Source organism: Capra hircus, chromosome 18, assembly GCF_001704415.2.
Source record: "Capra hircus breed San Clemente chromosome 18, ASM170441v1, whole genome shotgun sequence".
NCBI classification, from domain to species: domain Eukaryota; kingdom Metazoa; phylum Chordata; class Mammalia; order Artiodactyla; family Bovidae; genus Capra; species Capra hircus.
The window spans coordinates 51,450,667-51,467,481 of NC_030825.1; the positions used below are offsets into that span (position 1 = coordinate 51,450,667).

Genomic DNA, 16,815 nt, shown 5'->3' on the forward strand with positions numbered 1-16,815 from the left:
ACCTCATCTTCTGCTTCTGTTTTCATCCCTTTACGTGGGCCAACAAGAAGTACAGCCTTGGGTTAGAATCTGCCTGTGGGTCCTGGTACTAGTTGTTTACCTCGGACCAGTGAACTCACACACATCTCTCAGCCTCAGTTGCTTGATGTGCAGAATAGGGAGAGAGATCGAGAGGAATCCGTGAGATGATGAACGCAGGGCATCTAACGCAGGGGCAGGGCGTGGGTCACTGCACTCACTGACCCTGCCGCACGCTCTTAGGCAAGCTCTAACTCTCAGCGCCTGTTTCCTCCTGGGCACGACAGGACCACCAGTGATAGTGCTTCTCAGGTCGTTCTCAGGAATAAACGTGTCCGTGTATATACATAACGTGTGTATGTAAAGCACTAAGAACCGTGCCCACAGTTAGCTGGGGTTGCTGCTTTGACTGTTGGGCAGCGGGGAGGGTGGTGGGCTGGAGGCGGGGCCAAGCCGGGAAGGCCCTGGAGAATCGGGGTGCTCCCTCCTCCGTCCTGCAGCTTTAGGGTCTGGGTTCACGGAGTCAGGGCCCGCTGTTCTCAGAGACTCCCGCCCGCTCCTCCACACCGGGGGTGGTAGGGGTCCGCGCCCGGCGCTGACGTCGGCCTTCAAGGCCCGATCCCCGGGCCTCCGCGGAGGGCGGAGCCCGGGCGCCGTCGCTCCGCCCCCACCCCCGCCCCCGCGCGCTGCGGGCCCGGGGCTCTGAGAGGGGTACTGGGCTGAGCGCGGAAACCCCGAGCCCGCAGGCAGGCCTGGACCCCGGGGAGGGCGGGGCTCACTGAGTGCCCCCACCCTGGGCGGCAGGGTCGGGTCGGGTGTCTGTGCAGGGAACTCAGGAGGTCCTGGCCTATGGCTGTGGGCGGTGAGTGAGGGGCGCAGCTGCGGGCCGGGGGCACCGCTTTTACCCCAGGTCTTGGGTTTAGGGACAGGGAGGCAAAACCTTGGCGAGGAAATCGGCTCAAGCCAGGTTTGGACTGAGGGCGGGAGACTTGGGGACCCCCCTCTCCCCCCGGGCGATCGTGAGGGCCAGAAGAATATTCTCTATGGTTGAGTGGAGTGTGTGGTGGGTTGGTGGTGTTCTGGGGGAGGAGCGCAGCGGTGGATTCTTGTCAAACACAGGTGTCTGGGGAGCAGGTGGGTGTGGGTCATGAATGTGGGTGGAGTAAGAGGGGTGTGTGGACCCTGGTGTTTGGGGCAGGTGTGCAGGGGAAGTGATGGAAACGGGAGCGTGTTCCACCTGCATGTGTGGGAAGCCTGTGCATACACGTACATCTGGGGAAATTCTGATGTTGAGGGGATTAGGATGAATGTACAAGGAGTTATTTGGGGTGAGTGTGTAAGAAGGTTGCAGGCCTCAGAGGGGTGTTTCCTGGGAGCTCATGTTGTCTGGGGCAAACTGTCCCTTGGGACATGAGTGTGCGCAGGTGGGGGTTGGGCTTGCCTGGTTGGGTATGTGTGGCAGGGGACTTGGGTATTGAGTATGCAGGCTTGGGGGGCCCAGGGGGTGTGTGGACTAAGCATCACTGGGGATGGCTGTGCGCGAGAGGGATGGAATGTGAACTCAAGATGGGTGTGTAGTTCATGGGCCAAGTAAGTGTGTAAAGCATGGTTTGGAATAACTGTGGAACAGGTATGTGGTTTTGCCCTGAGAGAGAAGCCTAGAACTGAATGTCCAGATTCCTGAGGTTCCCCCCCCACACACACACACAACTTGGACCATCCTCTTTAACTCTTTTTAAAATTATTTATTTATTTGACCTTGCTGGGTCTTAGTTGCAGCACGTGAGATCTTCAGTCTTCATTGAGGCATGTGGGATCTAGTTCCCTGATCAGGGACTGAACCTGGGCCCCCTGCATTGGGAGTGCAGAGTCTTAGCCACTGGACCCCCCAGGGAAGTCCCTTTTAACTCTTTAGACCTCAGTTTTGCTGTCTCTAAATGGGTCTTAGGATGGTTCAGCTACCTAGTCTCTGCCTGGAGTCTCTCCAAAGCCAGGAGTCAGGGGAGAGATGAAGATGAGACTATTAACAGCTTGTCTTGTTCTTTCCCCTTCCCCTAGGAAGGAGCCTCTCCCCAGCCATGGACAGGCCCAGTCTTCGAGAACTCCAACAGCCCCTGCTGGTGGGTGGTGAGCTTCCCATCCAGAAGTCCGGTGAGCCTGAGCTGGGGCCTCCCTTTCGAGAGACAGCCTTTGCGGAGTCGCTGAAGGGCTGGCAGTTCCTGCCACCATCTCTTCCTTCTGTGAGTGCAGGACTAGGGGAGCCAGGGACCCCTGACTTTGAGGTAGGAGCAGCAGCGCTAAGGAAGGCTCCCTAGTGGGAACTGGGGGAGGGGACTGGAGGGAAACCCAGCTGCGGCCGACATCCAGCAGGCTGGCAGGTGGAGTGCCCACCTTTGGCCTGGAGTCTCACTTCCCAACTGCATGCATGTTCCTGGGTTTCCAGCTGTGGTTTTGCCTGTTCTTCCTCTCCCCCGGTTTCTTTACCTTTTTCTCTCCAGATTCGTCTCTCATCTTTGTTTCTTTTGGCTCTTTCTTCCCAATCATTTCGGACCCCCTTGTTTTCTCTCTGTCCATCTCTCTAAAGCTGATGCGTCTCTGCACCTCTTTCTTTTTTTCTCTCCCCCTCCCTAGTTAATGTCATTTTTTTTTTATCATTTCTTATTCTGTGTCCATATTCTCAAGCTTGTCTTTTATTTGCAAAGCATGGTTTTCCTGTTGCTACTGCTGTTTAGGAAATCACCCAGAACTTGGTAGCTTAAAACAACAATCACTATCATGGCTCATGGTTTCCATGGGTTGGGAATTTGGGAAGGACTTGGGTGATTCTGTCTCAGGGTCTTTCATGAGGTCGAGGCCAGCCAGTAGCCAGAACTGGAACAGTCAGAGCCTGAAGCAGCAGGGGGGTCTGGTTGGTTATCTCTCTCTTAATGTGGTCTCAGGGCTTCCGCAGGAGTCACCCCATGTGGGCTGGTTTGGGCTCATAGCACGTAAGCTTCAGGGCAGCACTCTGAATGTGCCTCCAGCCCCCCGGCAGGAGTGTTTCAACAAAGCTGAACCTGCCTCACCTTTTCTGACTTAGGCTTGTGAGTCGTGTGGTATTATTTCCACCACATTCTATCAATTACAGATGACTCATAGCCTGCCCAGACTCAAGGAAAGTGGACACAGACCTCACCCCTTGATGGGAAGATTATCAGTCACACTGTAAGAAGAGCCTGTGGGAGGGGAGAGGTGGTTATGGCCATTTTTAGAAACAGTCTGCCACACCGTGGCAGTAAGCTTCACTTGGACATGGTTATGTGTCTGATAATTCCAGTATTTGAAGACTTTCAGGGCCTTATTATTTTGCTAGTTCTCCTCCATGGTTCCTGTGTACCTGGTTATCTTTGATGGCTTGTTGGTTATTGTATTTGAAAAATGGTTTTGAGGGTTAGAATGAAAGTACCTTGTCCAAAAAGGATTTGGTCTGCTTCTGTCAACTGCCTAGGGGCACTGCCATTCAGAGATCATTTTTAATCTAGTTCAGGGTCTGAATGAAAGATTAATTTTTCTGGGATCAGGAAATGCCTGCTGGGCGGAAGGGACCTTCTCTGTTAAATTAATTTTGATTTTCACTTCAGTTTTGGCCTTACAGTAACTCCTTAAAATCTTGTGAGCTATTTGATGCAAGATTAAATATATATATACATTCCAACTGACTCATTGGAAAAGACCCAGATGCTGGGTAAGATTGAAGGCAGGAGGAGAAGGGGACGACAGAGGATGAGATGGTTGGAGGGCATCACTGACTTGACGGACATGAGTTTGAGCAAGCTCAGGGAGTTGGTGATAGACAGGGAAGCCTGGCATGCTGCAGTCCATGGGGTCACAAAGAGACAGACACGACTGAGTGACTGAACTGAACTTATACATATATATATATGTAAACCTAGAACCTGTGGTTTCAGCAGGCAGGTTTGTCCTAGTAATTCAGGCCACCAGAGCTCTCTCCTCTAATCTCCATCTTTTTTGCAGGTTCTGATCCCCATTGGTTTGTGTGTCTACTTCAGGGGTTTATAACTCAGGGCTTAATACCCACCCATGGCTGGACCTGTGAACTTCTTGAAACTGAACTCAAAGCTTTTGAGCGTGGGTGAGGTTTTTCTCAGGAGGCAGGGTCCAAAGCTTCCCCTCGGAGGCATCCAGGATATAGTGGGGTCAAGAGTCTATCTTTGGGAACATTTTTCTCTCTTGGTATCTTTGGGGGCATGGGGAGCAGAACAGTGGAGCAAGGATGGGGGATGGAGATGCCCACTCAGGCTGTCTCCTGCCCACAGGATGTCTCATCCAGTGACAGTGACTCGGACTGGGGTGGGGGCGGCCCCCTCTCCCCGCTGCTGCCCCACGACCACCTCGGCTTGGCTGTCTTTTCCATGCTGTGCTGTTTCTGGCCCTTGGGCATCGCCGCCTTCTGCCTGGCCCAGAAGGTCAGTCTCTGGGTGGGGTTGAGAGGGGACTGGATATAAAAGACAAAATGGCATTTGAAAGAAAACAAATGAGAGGAGCCCTGCTTGGGTAGGTTGGGGTAGGGGGTGGGAAGTGATGAAGAGGATTCATGTAGAAATATTCAGGAGTGAAATGAGGCGTGTGTGTCACAGAGGGGAGTGCAGTGAGCTCCACTCCTAGGCCTGCCCACCCTCCCCCCACCCCCTAAGGTGGTGGTCAAGCCACTTAAATTCCCTGTGCCCCGTTTTCCTTATCTGTAAAATGGGGATGACTAATTCTTACCTCAGGGTCATTGTGAGGCTCAATGAGTTAGAACTGCGGCATATAGTAATATATGTCTATTTTTATTAGTCACCCAGTAAACCCAGTGCCCAGCTGTGCCTGACCCACGGTAGCTGCTCGCTGTTTTTGGAACATATGAATACAAGGGTGTGGGGGGTGGGGGAGGGGTCGGGCTGCGGGAAGCAGGGTGGGATGAGGGGACGCCTGAGTCACCGCTGCCCAACGTCTCTACAGACCAACAAGGCTTGGGCCCAGGGGGACGTCCAGGGGGCAGGGGCCGCCTCCCGCCGAGCCTTCCTGCTGGGGGTCCTGGCCGTCGGGCTGGGCGTGTGCACGTACGCGGCCGCCCTGGTGACCCTGGCCGCCTACCTCGCCTCCCGGGACCCGCCCTAGCTGCCCCTGCGGCCCCCGCTGTGAACCCAGATGCCGGCCGCCCAGCGCGTCTGCGGTCGGAGTGGAGAGTCCCCGGCGGACGGGGCGGCAGCGGCAGCATCCAGAAACGGGAGTGGGCTGGGCCGCCCCCTCCCGCCCGCCCTCCTGGAGGCCGCAGAGAGCGATTAAACACCAGACACTCTTGCTGCCAAACCTGTGTCTGTCTGAGTGTGTGGGCAGGTGGACAGGCGGGGCCAGAGTGACAGGCTGTCCCCCGGGGTGTTCCTGGACACCTCAGAGCCAGAGAAGGGAGAATCCATGGAGGCTTGGCAGAACTGGAGTGGGATGTTCCCAGATGGCAGAACATTCTCTCCATCTCTCCATGGGTAGTCGGCAGGGAATTAGGGAAAGCGAGGTTCCAAGTCCTTCCTCCTCTGAGTTCACCGTGTAACCCTGTGGTCTGAGCCTCACTTTTCCTCATCTGCAAAATGGAACTGATTTCCCCCACAGCTGGAGCAGTTGTAGAGACCAAATGAATGATACGGTCTACACAGCAGTCTCCTCCTGAGTTCCTTTAACAGCAGTGGCAGAAACCCAACTCTTTTACACAAAAAAGCGGGGGAAAACTGAGAGAACTGGATTCAGGGTGTCAGGTGAAATGGTCTGGTCTCCCCATCTCTTGGCTTCCACTGTGCAGGTGCCCCCTACTGGGGGAGGAAAGTGGGAGCGGGCAGCTCTGGTGCCACCAAGGTCGTCTTTGCCAGGCACCCTCTCACTGGCCCACCTGGGGTCCAAGGCAGCTGCATCCCACAGCCTGAGATTGGGACAGCTGGAGCCTCAAAGCATCAAAGTGCTAGCAGGCAAAATAGCCCTGTGCCTAATGTGCTTGTCAGATACATGAATTGGGCCTGAGGGACTTCCCTGGTGGTCCAGTGGTTAAGACTCCACACGTCCAATGCAGGGGACGGTGCCATCCCTGGTCAAGGAACTAAGATCCCACATGCCATGGCCAACCCCGACTGCCGGTTGGATATTATAAAGTAATGAAGTGAGAGCTGTTTAGTTTTCTTCACTCCACTTAATACCATTTTGAGGCTTCTCAGGTGGCGCTCGGAGAAGGCAATGGCACCCCACTCCAGTACTCTTGCCTGGAAACTCCCATAGACGGAGGAGCCTGGTAGGCTGCAGTCCACAGGGTTGCTAAGAGTCGGACTCGACTGAGCAACTTCACTTCCACTTTTCACTTTCATGCATTGGAGAAAGAAATGGCAACCCACTCCAGTGTTGTTGCCCCAAGAATCCCAGGGACTGCGGAGCCCAATGGGCTGCCATCTGTGGGGTCACACAGTCGGATACAACTGAAACAACTTAGCAGCAGCAGGTGGCGCTAGTGGTAAAGAACCTGCCTGCCAATGTAGGGGATGGAAAAGATGTGGGTTTGATCCCTGGGGCAGGAAGATGCCCTGGAGGAGGGCATGGCAACCCACTCCAGTATTCTTGCTTGGAGAACCCCATGGACAGAGGAGCCTGGTGGGCTACAGTCCACAGTTGCGGAGTGGCACACTACTGAAGTGACTTGGCGTGCACAGGCGCACTGCCACTTAATCCTGCCAGAAGCAAACATTATTCGCTGTCTATACTCTCCTGACTGTTTTCACAGAGTGTAATTTCAAGCTATTTATGCATTTCCTTGGTTACTGGGGATGAAAATGACACCTGCCCAAAGGGCCAATTGTGTGCGTCAGTGCACCCATGTGAAGCTGCAGCAAAGGACCCCCTTCCCCAACATGTCATTTTTACCATAACCCCCCAAATGTCAGTGGCAGACAGGATCTGGCAGGCATGTGGCCCACCTGTGGGAATCAGTCAAATCAGAACTGAAAATATACCTCTTTCCAGAAGCCCCTTATGGGATGCTACTACCCGACTGAGAACCAACAGGCCTCAGCCACTTCCATTCACTGTCAGGGACCTGAGGTCCAGAGTGTGCTGACTCTCTTGGGGTCTGAATAGTGGGGCTCTGGGTCTGGACTCTGAGGAGGGACCCGTGTTCCACCACTAACTAGCTAGTGACCTCTGCCAGTTAACTGGCTCCTAAGTTTGTTTCCTTACCTTAAAATAGGGACCATAACAGCCCCACCTCAGGAGGTTGCTGGATAAAGGCAGTGCGCAGAGGCAGATTGCCCTCCAAGGCACACGAACCCTGTTGTCTCCCTGACCAATTCCTCCCTCCTGCCCTCCCTTCCTCTGCTCCAGCCGCACCAGCCATCTTGCTGGTCTTTGAACCTCTGCCTATCTCTGCCGAGGGGTCCTCCCCGCCACGTGTCCATGAGTCCCTAAGCTCATCCCTGGCCTCCTCCTGGACTTCCCTCAGATGCCCCCTCTCCACGAGGGTGTCCCCTTCCCCCACCATGAACTCACCTAAACCCCTTTATAAAAATTTTTTTATTTTTTAAATACCATCCACCATCCAACACACACTACTGGTATTTGTCTATCACCTCACCGTTCCTCAAACCTGGGCCTCACTCACTGCTGAGGCCTTAGCACCCAGCAGGGCTTGCACACTCTAACTGCAGTCTCGGCTTCATGGAGCTGTTAGAATGAGCAGCTTCATTCAGTGAATGCACTACCCTACCAGTGCCTTCCTGGAGTGGGGTGGGGTCCCCCATGCCCAGGGGGCCGGCTATAGCCACTCTTTTCTCGGCAGGGCCGGCCTGCTGGCTTCTTTGACGCTGGAGGTGGCGGGAGGGGCGGCCTGCCCTGGCATGCCTCAGCTCTTGGAGTAACGCCTCTGCAGCGATTCCCGGTAGAAGCGGAAGACGTGTGTGGAGGCAGTCTGGGCTGCAGCCAGGCACTGCTGGAGCTGGGAGGGGAGCGGGGGGGGGGTGGGGGGCAGGGGTGGTCAGTGCCGGGGGCCCCACCTGACTCCCAGAGCCCCCCAAACCTATACCTCCCCTTTCACCAGAAGCCCCTCTCCCCAGGGGAGGGTGGTGGTGAGGGGGTTACTCCACGTGCATTCCCGTTTTCCCCACTTCATGGCTTCAGGGCTGATTAAACAGCTCCAGGCCCTCAGACCAACAGTGTCAGGCATCCTGCTCCCGGAAGCATTCCCAGGTTCCAGAGAGACTGGAATTTTAGACCCAGAGGCCCTGTGACTCCAAATACTCTTAAAAGCCATGGAACTCAAGACCCCAAATCTTTACTGCCGCGTATACATGTTTTCACAGGAGGGCCAAGTGATAAATGTTCTTGGTGACCATTTGGCCCAACAGGTGCCAAACTCTGTTCAGACACCCCGAACTCCAGGGTGCACAGCTCTGAGCTGGAAGCTGGGAGGCCTTCAAGTGCCCCGTGTTCTGATTTCCACCTGAGCCCCTCTTCTCATCAACTGGACTTCCCTTTAAAATTCCCACAAAGGATTCTATGGCCACAAAGTTTAAAACCTATTTGCAGAAGGGGTGCAAGGAAGGGGTTCCCCTTACGCCTCTTAGAATAGTGACCGGACCTCGTGTCAGGGGGCTGCAAAGGGCCTGGTGTTCACCCCCAATTATGCAGTGATACCTCGGCGTCAGAGTAGAGCCCCTTGGTGGTGGACATCAGCAGCTTCCGTTCCACGCTGTCAAGGGCAAAAGTCAGGACTGCCCGGGCCTCCTAGGAACAAGAGGTACAAGGTGGAAAACCTGGGACCCTCCCCTCAGATACAATCTCAGCTGGCCCCAAAGCGGGGGGTGTGTGTGTGTGTGTGTGGGTGGGTGTGTGTGGGTGTGTGTGCGTGCGTGCGTGCGTTCCCACCACGTGGCTCCGACAGGGGCTTCCAAAGCACAGTAGTCCACACCAGAGGGGCAGCCACGGTGATGGTCATCCCTCAGTGCCTCCCAGCAGTGCTCTGCTCTCTGGGGCTGGAAGCCAGCAAGCTCTATTTCCCAGGTTCCCCTGCCAGTTTGGTTCTAGTGGGAATCTGGTGGGAGACGAGAGGAAGCAGAAAGCATCTGGGTCCTCACAGGAGTTTGGGGCGTATCACCCACCACAGTTGTCATGGAGATGGGGTGGCTGCGGACCTCAGCAGCCAGGCCAGAGCCAGACTGTCTCTGTTTTCATCTAGATCTGACTGCGCCAATGTCCCCAACAGTGCCCGGTAGGAGCTGGCCTCAGGCTTCTCGTCTTGGGGGGGTCCTCCCTTCTTCCCTTTTGCTTCTTCAGCTCTTTCAACACGGCTGTTGTGACCAGTTCCCTGCATTCAATTCCACTCCCCTCCCTCCACATCTGAAGCTCCCAAGGGGTTTCTTTCCGCTTTCCTGACTGAAAGTGACTGTCACAGTCCTGAGCAGATAACTGGGAATAACTGGAGCCCCAGCACATTGTGAACTTGAGCCACTGAAGAAGAAACTCTAAGATTTGTTTTTGGTTTTGAACCTCTTAGAATCCACTCCCTTGTCGCTTCAGCAGGTTAGAGCTGGGTTTCTAGCAATTGCCCAGAGGAACAGAGCAGAGCTTGCCGGCTGAGCAAGTGAGGTGGTACCAGCCAACTGTTTTGGAGAAGCGAGGCCCAGAGGAGGAGAGGGAGGGTGCCTGCCCAGGGCCTTTCACCACCCCGCCCTTCACACTTACCTTTTCCTGTTTAGCAGTAGGGTCTAGCATGAGGGTCCCATCAGAGTCCAGAGCACAAGTGACCCCACAGAAGAGGGCCCGCATGGGCACACCGGCGTCCACCAGGGCCATGCAGGCGGCATTCAGGCAACAGGCCAGGAGCTGAGTGCCACAGGCCGTGGTTAAGTTTCTTTTTTCATCCTTTTTTTTTCTTTGACCATGCTATGTGGCTTGTGGCATCTTAGTTCCCCCGCCAGCAACTGAACCCAGGCCCTCAGCAGTTACAGCACAGAGCCCCAACCACTGGATTGCCAGGGAATTCCCATGTTAAGAGTTTCTACCGGAGGTTGGTCAGCAGAACACATCCATGCCTCTGGTTCACCAAGCCAGTGCCTGTGAACACTAGACAGCTAACTGATCACAGAAAGGCAGAGTAATCCTGGGATCTAGTATCCTTGGGTTCCAAACGTGAACTGCCACCCCTAGGCTGTGTGACCTTGAACAAGCTACTTACTCTCTCTCAGCCTCAGTCAGGGATCACAGTGATACTCGGCAGGTATGCACCTTCGGGGAAACAAAGGTCAGAAGCCTTTCAAGATAAAACAAGGAGGCAGTGGCAGAGCCAGGCCTGGGGCTGGGGAATCGAGCAAGCAGTGCTACCGGGTGGCAGGCTGGCAGGATGACGGAGGGAGGAGTCAGTGTCCTCAGGGAGCCCGCAGTCCAGGGGAGAGGTGCAGCCCTGGCCCTGTGCAGGGTGAGCACAGGCCTGAGTCAGCCAGCCAGCCCCAGCTCAGTTTCCTCTCCTCCCCAGGGCCCAGCTTTACAGTCAGCCAGCCCCACCTCTGCCACTGACCCTCCGTTATCTCCCATCTGTGAAATGGGTTCACAGAGCGCCTCTTCCCCCATCTGTGAAGTATCTGCCCAGCGCAGGGCCACACCCACCCACAATGCTGTCTAGAAATGCTCATTTCTGGGCCTCTGCCTCTCACACCCAAACCGCGGCCATATTCCAAGGCTAAGCTGCCAAACCAAAGGCTCTGCCTGCTCAGGGCTCCTGCCCTGTTGAGCCTCAAATCCAAGCTCAGGGTCAGAAATGAGGTCAACGGCACAGGCTCTAGAGTCAGATGGGCCTGTGTGTGAATTCAGCCTCTGCTGCCTTCCAGCTGTGTGACCTTGGGTAAGCGACCTCTCCTCTTGTGGCCTTGGTTTCCTCACCTGAAACATGAGAACAGGACCCAGCTGCTAGGGGCCTTGAGCTCTAGAGCCACATGGCTTGGGCTCATGTCCTGGCACTGCCAGTTACTAGAAGTGTGAGTTGTCCACATTGTATAAATTGCCTAACACACAGTAAACACTCAAGCCGTGTTTGCTGTTCCTACAAGTTGACATCTGTCAAGCAGACTAGGAGAGGGTGTGAACATGGCCGTCGGCAATCAGTGAGATTCTGGAGGACTTCCTGGAGGAAAGGATACAGAGCCAGCATCGCTGACGACCTGCAGCACCACAGTTATGGAGGTGCGGGGGTGCAGCGCTCCCAGTACCACCGCTTCACATGTGTTTCTGATCAGCCGCTCCCGGCTCTTCTCCGCTACGCCTGCGGAAATCAGGGATGGGGTTGGGCTGTCAGGCTCTTCCTGTCCAGCTGGCTCACCTGTCTCCATGTGCCCCAGCCAAGCCTCCAGAAAAAAGGGATGACAGAGGAGTCCCAGTGGGAGGGAGGCAGGGCCTGACTGCCACCCACTTGATGCCCGCCACCTCCAGCACCCACCAAGGGAGCCTCTGGGGGAGGAGAACCTCAGAGCTCTCCCATGTCCAGTGCTGCTGTCCATTCCCATCGCAGTGCACCCAGCCCTGGGGAGTGAGGGGGGCAGAGAGTAAAAGCGTGGAAAAACAGATTAATGGAAAGGAGGAGAGATGGAGCCAGGAAAGAAGGAGGGAGCGGGGAGAGAAGATGGAGAGAGACAGGGAGAAAAGTGATAAGAGATGTACAGGCAGAAAGCTGGAGAAAAAGAAACAGTTGAGAGGAGTGGAGACCAGAAAGAGCAGTGACGGGGACACCGGGCGAGAGGACCAGTTACCAGGCAGTCCAGTTTTCGGCCTCAGGATCACTTCCAGCGTGGCTTTGTTGAAGATCTCTTTGCTGATCTTCACCTCGGCTGGCCCGTACACGCCGGCCAGGACGGAGGTATCCCCTGGGGAGAAAGCATGGGCGAGCTCACCCGCATCTTCCCTGCCTCTGGGGTCTGACACGAGGCACTTAACATTGTGGGCCCTGAGCTGGGTGGCCAGGGGTCCCCACGTCACCCTCACTCTGGCCCACCCCTTGTTGGCAGCGATTCCTTGAGCATTTGCTTCATGTCTCTGCTTCTACTTCCTCATCTGTAAAATGAGGATAACTACAGTACGTCCCTGGGACTTCCCTGGTGGTCCACTGGCTAAGACTGAGCTCCCAGTGCAGAGGGCCTGGGTTCAACCCCTGGTCAGGGAACTAGATCCCACAAGCTATAGCTAAGAGTTTGCATGCTGGGACTAAGACCCAGTGCAGTGAAAAAGAAAAAAAAAAAAAAAAAAAGCAAACACCTATAGGACATCCTTCACAGCTATGGGGATTAAATTAGATAAAAAGAGAAACACTTAGGATGCTGCCTGCTAAGTTGCTGAGTGCCCAAAGGACTTTAGCTACTATTACTAACTTTAACAGGAAGTTCTTCCTGAGTGCTAACCCTCCTTCTTACTGCTGCTGGTCCCAACTTCTCCTTCCAAAGCTCCCCCGAGGCCGAGTTCTCTTCCCTCTGGCTCACGTCCCCCAGCTCTGTAGCAGTCAGGACACCTGAGAAATGGATGAATATCTAGGGCTGGGTCCTGACACCTGCTTATTTTCTCCTGGCTCTGTAATCTCAGCTGATTTTGCTTACGTCTCTGGGCCTCGGTTTTCCCATCAGCAAAATGGGTAGACTGGACTACAAGAGCAGTTTCCAAACATTCCTGATCCTAACTCCCTGTAAGAAATACATTTTAGACTCAAATACACTTCAGGACCCAAAACTCACACAAATCTGTGTGGATATAAACGGAAAGAACGCCTCCCAAAACAACTCTTTACTGTTACTGCTTTGACATACTCGGAGATTTTCTACTATATTTCGGTTACAAAGAACCACTAAAGGGGATTTGCCTGGTGGTCCAGTGGTTAAGAATCCACCTTCCAATGCAGGGGATGCCGGTTCGATCCCCGATAAGGGAACTGAGATCACATATGCCGTGGAGCAACTAAGCCCACGCACCACAGCTAACACCTGACCTGACCAAAGAACAGAAATAAGATGGAAACAAAAACAAAAATCCACTAGTGAACACAGTGGTTCTCAACCCCGTATGCACACTGGGCTCACTGCAGAACTCTGAAAGATCTAGATGCCCAGGCCCCTCCCCTAGAGAGCCTTAATCCCATTGCTGGGGGCTGAGGCTCAGGCACTGGGAGCCTCAGAGCTCCAACAGGCCATTCTAACGTGCAGCTGGATGTGCAACCTGCAGTGGGAAGACATGGAGCTCCAGCACGGTTTCAAAACACAGGCCTGCAACCAGAATCGCTACAGCAGATCATTTAAAAATACAGAGGGCTGGCATCCCTGGGTTGGGAAGATCCTCTGGAGGAGGAAATGGCAACCTGTTCTAGTATTCTTGCTGGGATAATCCCATGGGCAGAGAAGCCTGGCTGACACGACTGAGCAACTAATCAATAAGGACAAACAGGGCTGGCCTTAGTTGGCATAGGTGGGTTCTGGGGCTTGGCATTTTTAACCTCACTGGAGAGTCTAGTGAGGGTTTGCAGAGGACCCTGCTCCAGGGTCCTGGGCTTTGGGGTTTTAGAACATACAAAGGGCTCAGTATTTCTTTCTTTTTTAGAACACACAAGGGGCTCAGTATTTCTTAAATTCTAAGAACCTCCAGGCACCTGCACTGAGCAAGAGAGCTAAGCCTGGAGAGGTCCCTGGTAGAGGCTTTTTTGTTCTGGGGCTGGCGAGGAAGAGCTGCTATGCAACTGAGGGACTCTCTTGGCTCCAGGAGAATAGACCCTGGAGGAGGAAATTGTCCAAGCAGAAATAGATCCACACCGGGGTCTTCCTTCCTGTTACTCCAAAGGCACTGTCTGTGCTTCACCTGGGCACAAGAGTGCCTCTCTTCTCATCTTCCTGAGGCCATGGCTCTAGCAATTCCCTCCCCTCTGGACCCCACATCCATCTAACTCCTCGCCCATCTATCTTATCCTTTTACAGCAAAGTTCCTGAAGAGCTGTCTCCGCTCACTCTTTTCCTCGACTCCACCCCTCCACCGGAACAGCTTTTTCTTTTTTACATTTTACTTATTATTTTTGGCTGTGCGTTGGGTCTTCGTTGTGATATGTAGGTTTCTTATTGCACTGGCTTCTCTTGTTGTGGAGCACAGGCTCTAGGGTGTGTGGGCTCAAGTAGCTGTGATGCAAGGCATGTGAAGCTTGCTGGACCAGGGATTGAACCTCTGTCCCCTGCACTACGAGCTCAGAATCTTAACCAGGGAAGTCCCAGAGTGACTCTTGGCTGCACCACCTACAACAGACAACCAGGTTGTCAACACACAGGTCTAGTCCATCCTCACATGATTCAGTCTCTCAGCCGGACCAAAACAGTTGGTTGGTCCTTACATTTCAGACACGTTCTCTGGGCTCCAGGTCACTGCCCTCTCTTGGTTTTTCTCCTACCTTACTAGTTGCTCCTTCTCTATGTCTTTTCCTAGCTCCACCCAGGCTAGAAGGCAAAGGGCTAAGTTCTAAGTTCTCTTCTCCATCTACATTGATTTTCTTGTTGATTCCATCCAATCAGTAGCTTGAACTGCCATCTAGAGCCAAAGGACTCCCAAATTCCAGCCTTGTAATATGTCTGACTGCCGAATCCACACTGCCATGGGAGAGTCTATTAGGCCTTGCAAATGTAATGTTCCCAACTGAACTCATTTTCTCCCAGCACAGCTGGTCTGGGTAAAAAACTGACTCTGTCATACCCCCAAACCAAACCACCTGCAATTTATCAGTTTACCTTCAGACTCTCACCACCTGTACTGCTTCCACTCTGGTCTGCGCCACCCTCCTCTCCTCCTTTCCCCCATGCCCTTTGCCATCAACACTGCAGCCAGAAAGTCTAAAATCTATTAAAAAAATATATTCAGAGCATGTCACAGGTCTCCATTCTCAGTCACTAGACTTTATATGAGGGGCAGGTCTCCTTATCTCCACCCCACCTCCTGTCACCGCTGCAGGCACCCCTGTCCCCCTGACTGTCCCTCAAACACACCAGGCAAGTTTTGGCCTCAGGGCCCTGTGGTTCCTAATGCTTCATAAGCTTTCCTCTTGATCTCTTTAGGGTTTGCTCCCCCTGCAAAAAGCCAATTTTAGGAAAAAAAACTGCCTTAAAATTTTTTTATTTGGCTGTATTGGGTCTTCACTGCAACATGCAGGATCTTTAGTTGGGGCATGCGAACTCTTAGTTGCACCATGTGGGATCTAGTTCCCTTAACCAAGGACTGAACCCAGGCCCTCTGCATTGGGAAGTCAGTCTTAGCCACTGGATCACCAGGAAAGTCCCATCTTTAAGTGTTTATTCAAAAGGTACCATCTCAGTTGATGCCTTTCCTGACCATCCTAATTAAGACTGCAACCCTCTCTGGCACACCCCAATCTACACCCTTACTGTATTTTTCTCCAGTTTTTTACTACATATTTTACTTATCTTTTGCCTGTCTCTCTGACTAGAATGTAAGAATGTCAAATCCGTTACCGCAGGGATTTTTAAAAAATTTATTTACTTATTCTCAGTGTCCAGAGCAATACTAAGCAAAGGTACATGTTCAATGAAAGAATGAATGAAAGCAGGTTTTGTATTTGGGTTTCAGGTAATGCCCTAGAGCAGGGTCTGAAGCATTTATGGGGGTGACCCTTAGGCCTATCTCCAGAGGAACATTTCCCTCAGAGGGGTCAGGGAACTGAGTCTAGTTTCAGAGTTGTTTAGCTAGGAAAAGGGGATATTTCCCTAATAGGTAAGAACTGCTCCAATCTTAGGGATATAAGCAGAGTTGTGTATCCCAGCCAAAGGGACATTTACCCAAGAGGTGGGGCTGGGGACATCACCATCCATCTGAGAAGTAACTATTTGGATAAAAGATCTGCCACCGGGCTAGGGAATACACCGGAAGTGGTGATCTGACAGTCCACTGGGTATTTATGCAAACAGGTTTGCCTCAGCCTGGGATGTATGGACCCAGGGTACGTGTGTGGGAAACCGGAGAGGAACCTAGTCAAGGGAGACCCCGGGGTAAGAATATTTCCCCTATTCTGGAGTATTCATTCTTTAGAAGCGGTCTGCCCTCTCCCATTCTGCGTACTTTAACAATCTTCTCCTTGCTAGTCTGGAGGGAGAGATATATGTCTACCTGCGTATGCAGTAGTGTCCACCCCGGCAAGAACTGCACCAGTTCAGGAGAGATTTTTACCAGCTAGTGCGATACATTGTAACCGCCCCCCGCCCCACCAAATAATACAACCTAGTAGTTCCTACCTTGCAGGAAAGAGGCAGAGCCATCAGGCCGGGACAACAAGTTCTGTTCGCAGGCAAAGTGCCGGAGGCTACAGCCGGGGCCCCTAGGGCCGGGCTCTGTCCGAGAATCAGCCCGAATCTTCGATTCAGTCTGCATTGCCCCCTCCATAGCCCGGGAGCCCACGTGCAGCCGGGGCTTGTTGCTTCCGCCCAGAAGCGCGCGCTTGCGTACGAGGTGCGTACGCAGTACGCACGCGCCCACCCGGGGGCTCCAGGAGTGGCGCCCGCACGTGGCTCGGCGTTTACTAACAATCTGGACCCTCCCACTCCCGCCTCGAAAGTCCAGGAAAGCCATTGGACAGAAGAGAAGAGTGGGCGGGCCTTGGCATGAGCTCGTCCTACCCGAGGCCCCCGGCCCTGAAACCCTGAGGCTCTGGACGGGTTGTCCTTTTCTTTGCCGGTTACAGGAATAACTAACGTGAGGCGGTCAGAGTAATTTGGG

At 53.6% G+C, this 16,815-nt stretch overlaps 2 protein-coding genes across 3 annotated transcripts; one reads left to right on the forward strand and one right to left on the reverse strand.

Annotated features, from left to right (window-relative positions):
* Positions 704–6,075, forward strand: TMEM91 (transmembrane protein 91). 2 transcript variants are annotated; one of them, XM_018063274.1, is made up of 4 exons: positions 704–880; positions 2,077–2,300; positions 4,335–4,484; positions 5,020–6,075. In XM_018063274.1, exons 1-4 carry the CDS (start codon positions 868–870, stop codon positions 5,176–5,178), a joined length of 546 nt encoding a protein of 181 aa, XP_017918763.1. In that variant the 5' UTR covers positions 704–867; the 3' UTR covers positions 5,179–6,075. The 2 variants fall into 2 exon arrangements, with proteins under 2 accessions (XP_017918763.1, XP_017918764.1); XM_018063275.1 differs by having other exon boundaries at positions 2,077–2,258.
* On the reverse strand, positions 7,774–16,683 carry EXOSC5 (exosome component 5). Its single transcript, XM_005692436.3, has 6 exons — positions 16,335–16,683; positions 11,826–11,939; positions 11,220–11,341; positions 9,769–9,909; positions 8,722–8,811; positions 7,774–8,023 (listed from the first exon to the last, which is right to left on the reverse strand). Exons 1-6 carry the CDS (start codon positions 16,666–16,668, stop codon positions 7,931–7,933), a joined length of 894 nt encoding a protein of 297 aa, XP_005692493.2. The 5' UTR covers positions 16,669–16,683; the 3' UTR covers positions 7,774–7,930.

Excerpts from the sequence above, each read along its gene's own strand:
- EXOSC5 (XM_005692436.3), bottom strand. The coding sequence starts at position 16,668 with ATGGCTTTCCTGGACTTTCGAGGCGGGAGTGGGAGGGTCCAGATTGTT. Across the intron at positions 11,940-16,334 it reads CTCTGCCTCTTTCCTGCAAG|GGGATACCTCCGTCCTGGCC; the intron begins GTAGGAACTACT and ends CTTTCTCCCCAG. Across the intron at positions 8,024-8,721 it reads GGCTCTACTCTGACGCCGAG|CTCCAGCAGTGCCTGGCTGC; the intron begins GTATCACTGCAT and ends CTCCCCTCCCAG.
- TMEM91 (XM_018063274.1), top strand. Across the intron at positions 2,301-4,334 it reads CAGGGACCCCTGACTTTGAG|GATGTCTCATCCAGTGACAG; the intron begins GTAGGAGCAGCA and ends TCCTGCCCACAG. Across the intron at positions 4,485-5,019 it reads CCTTCTGCCTGGCCCAGAAG|ACCAACAAGGCTTGGGCCCA; the intron begins GTCAGTCTCTGG and ends ACGTCTCTACAG.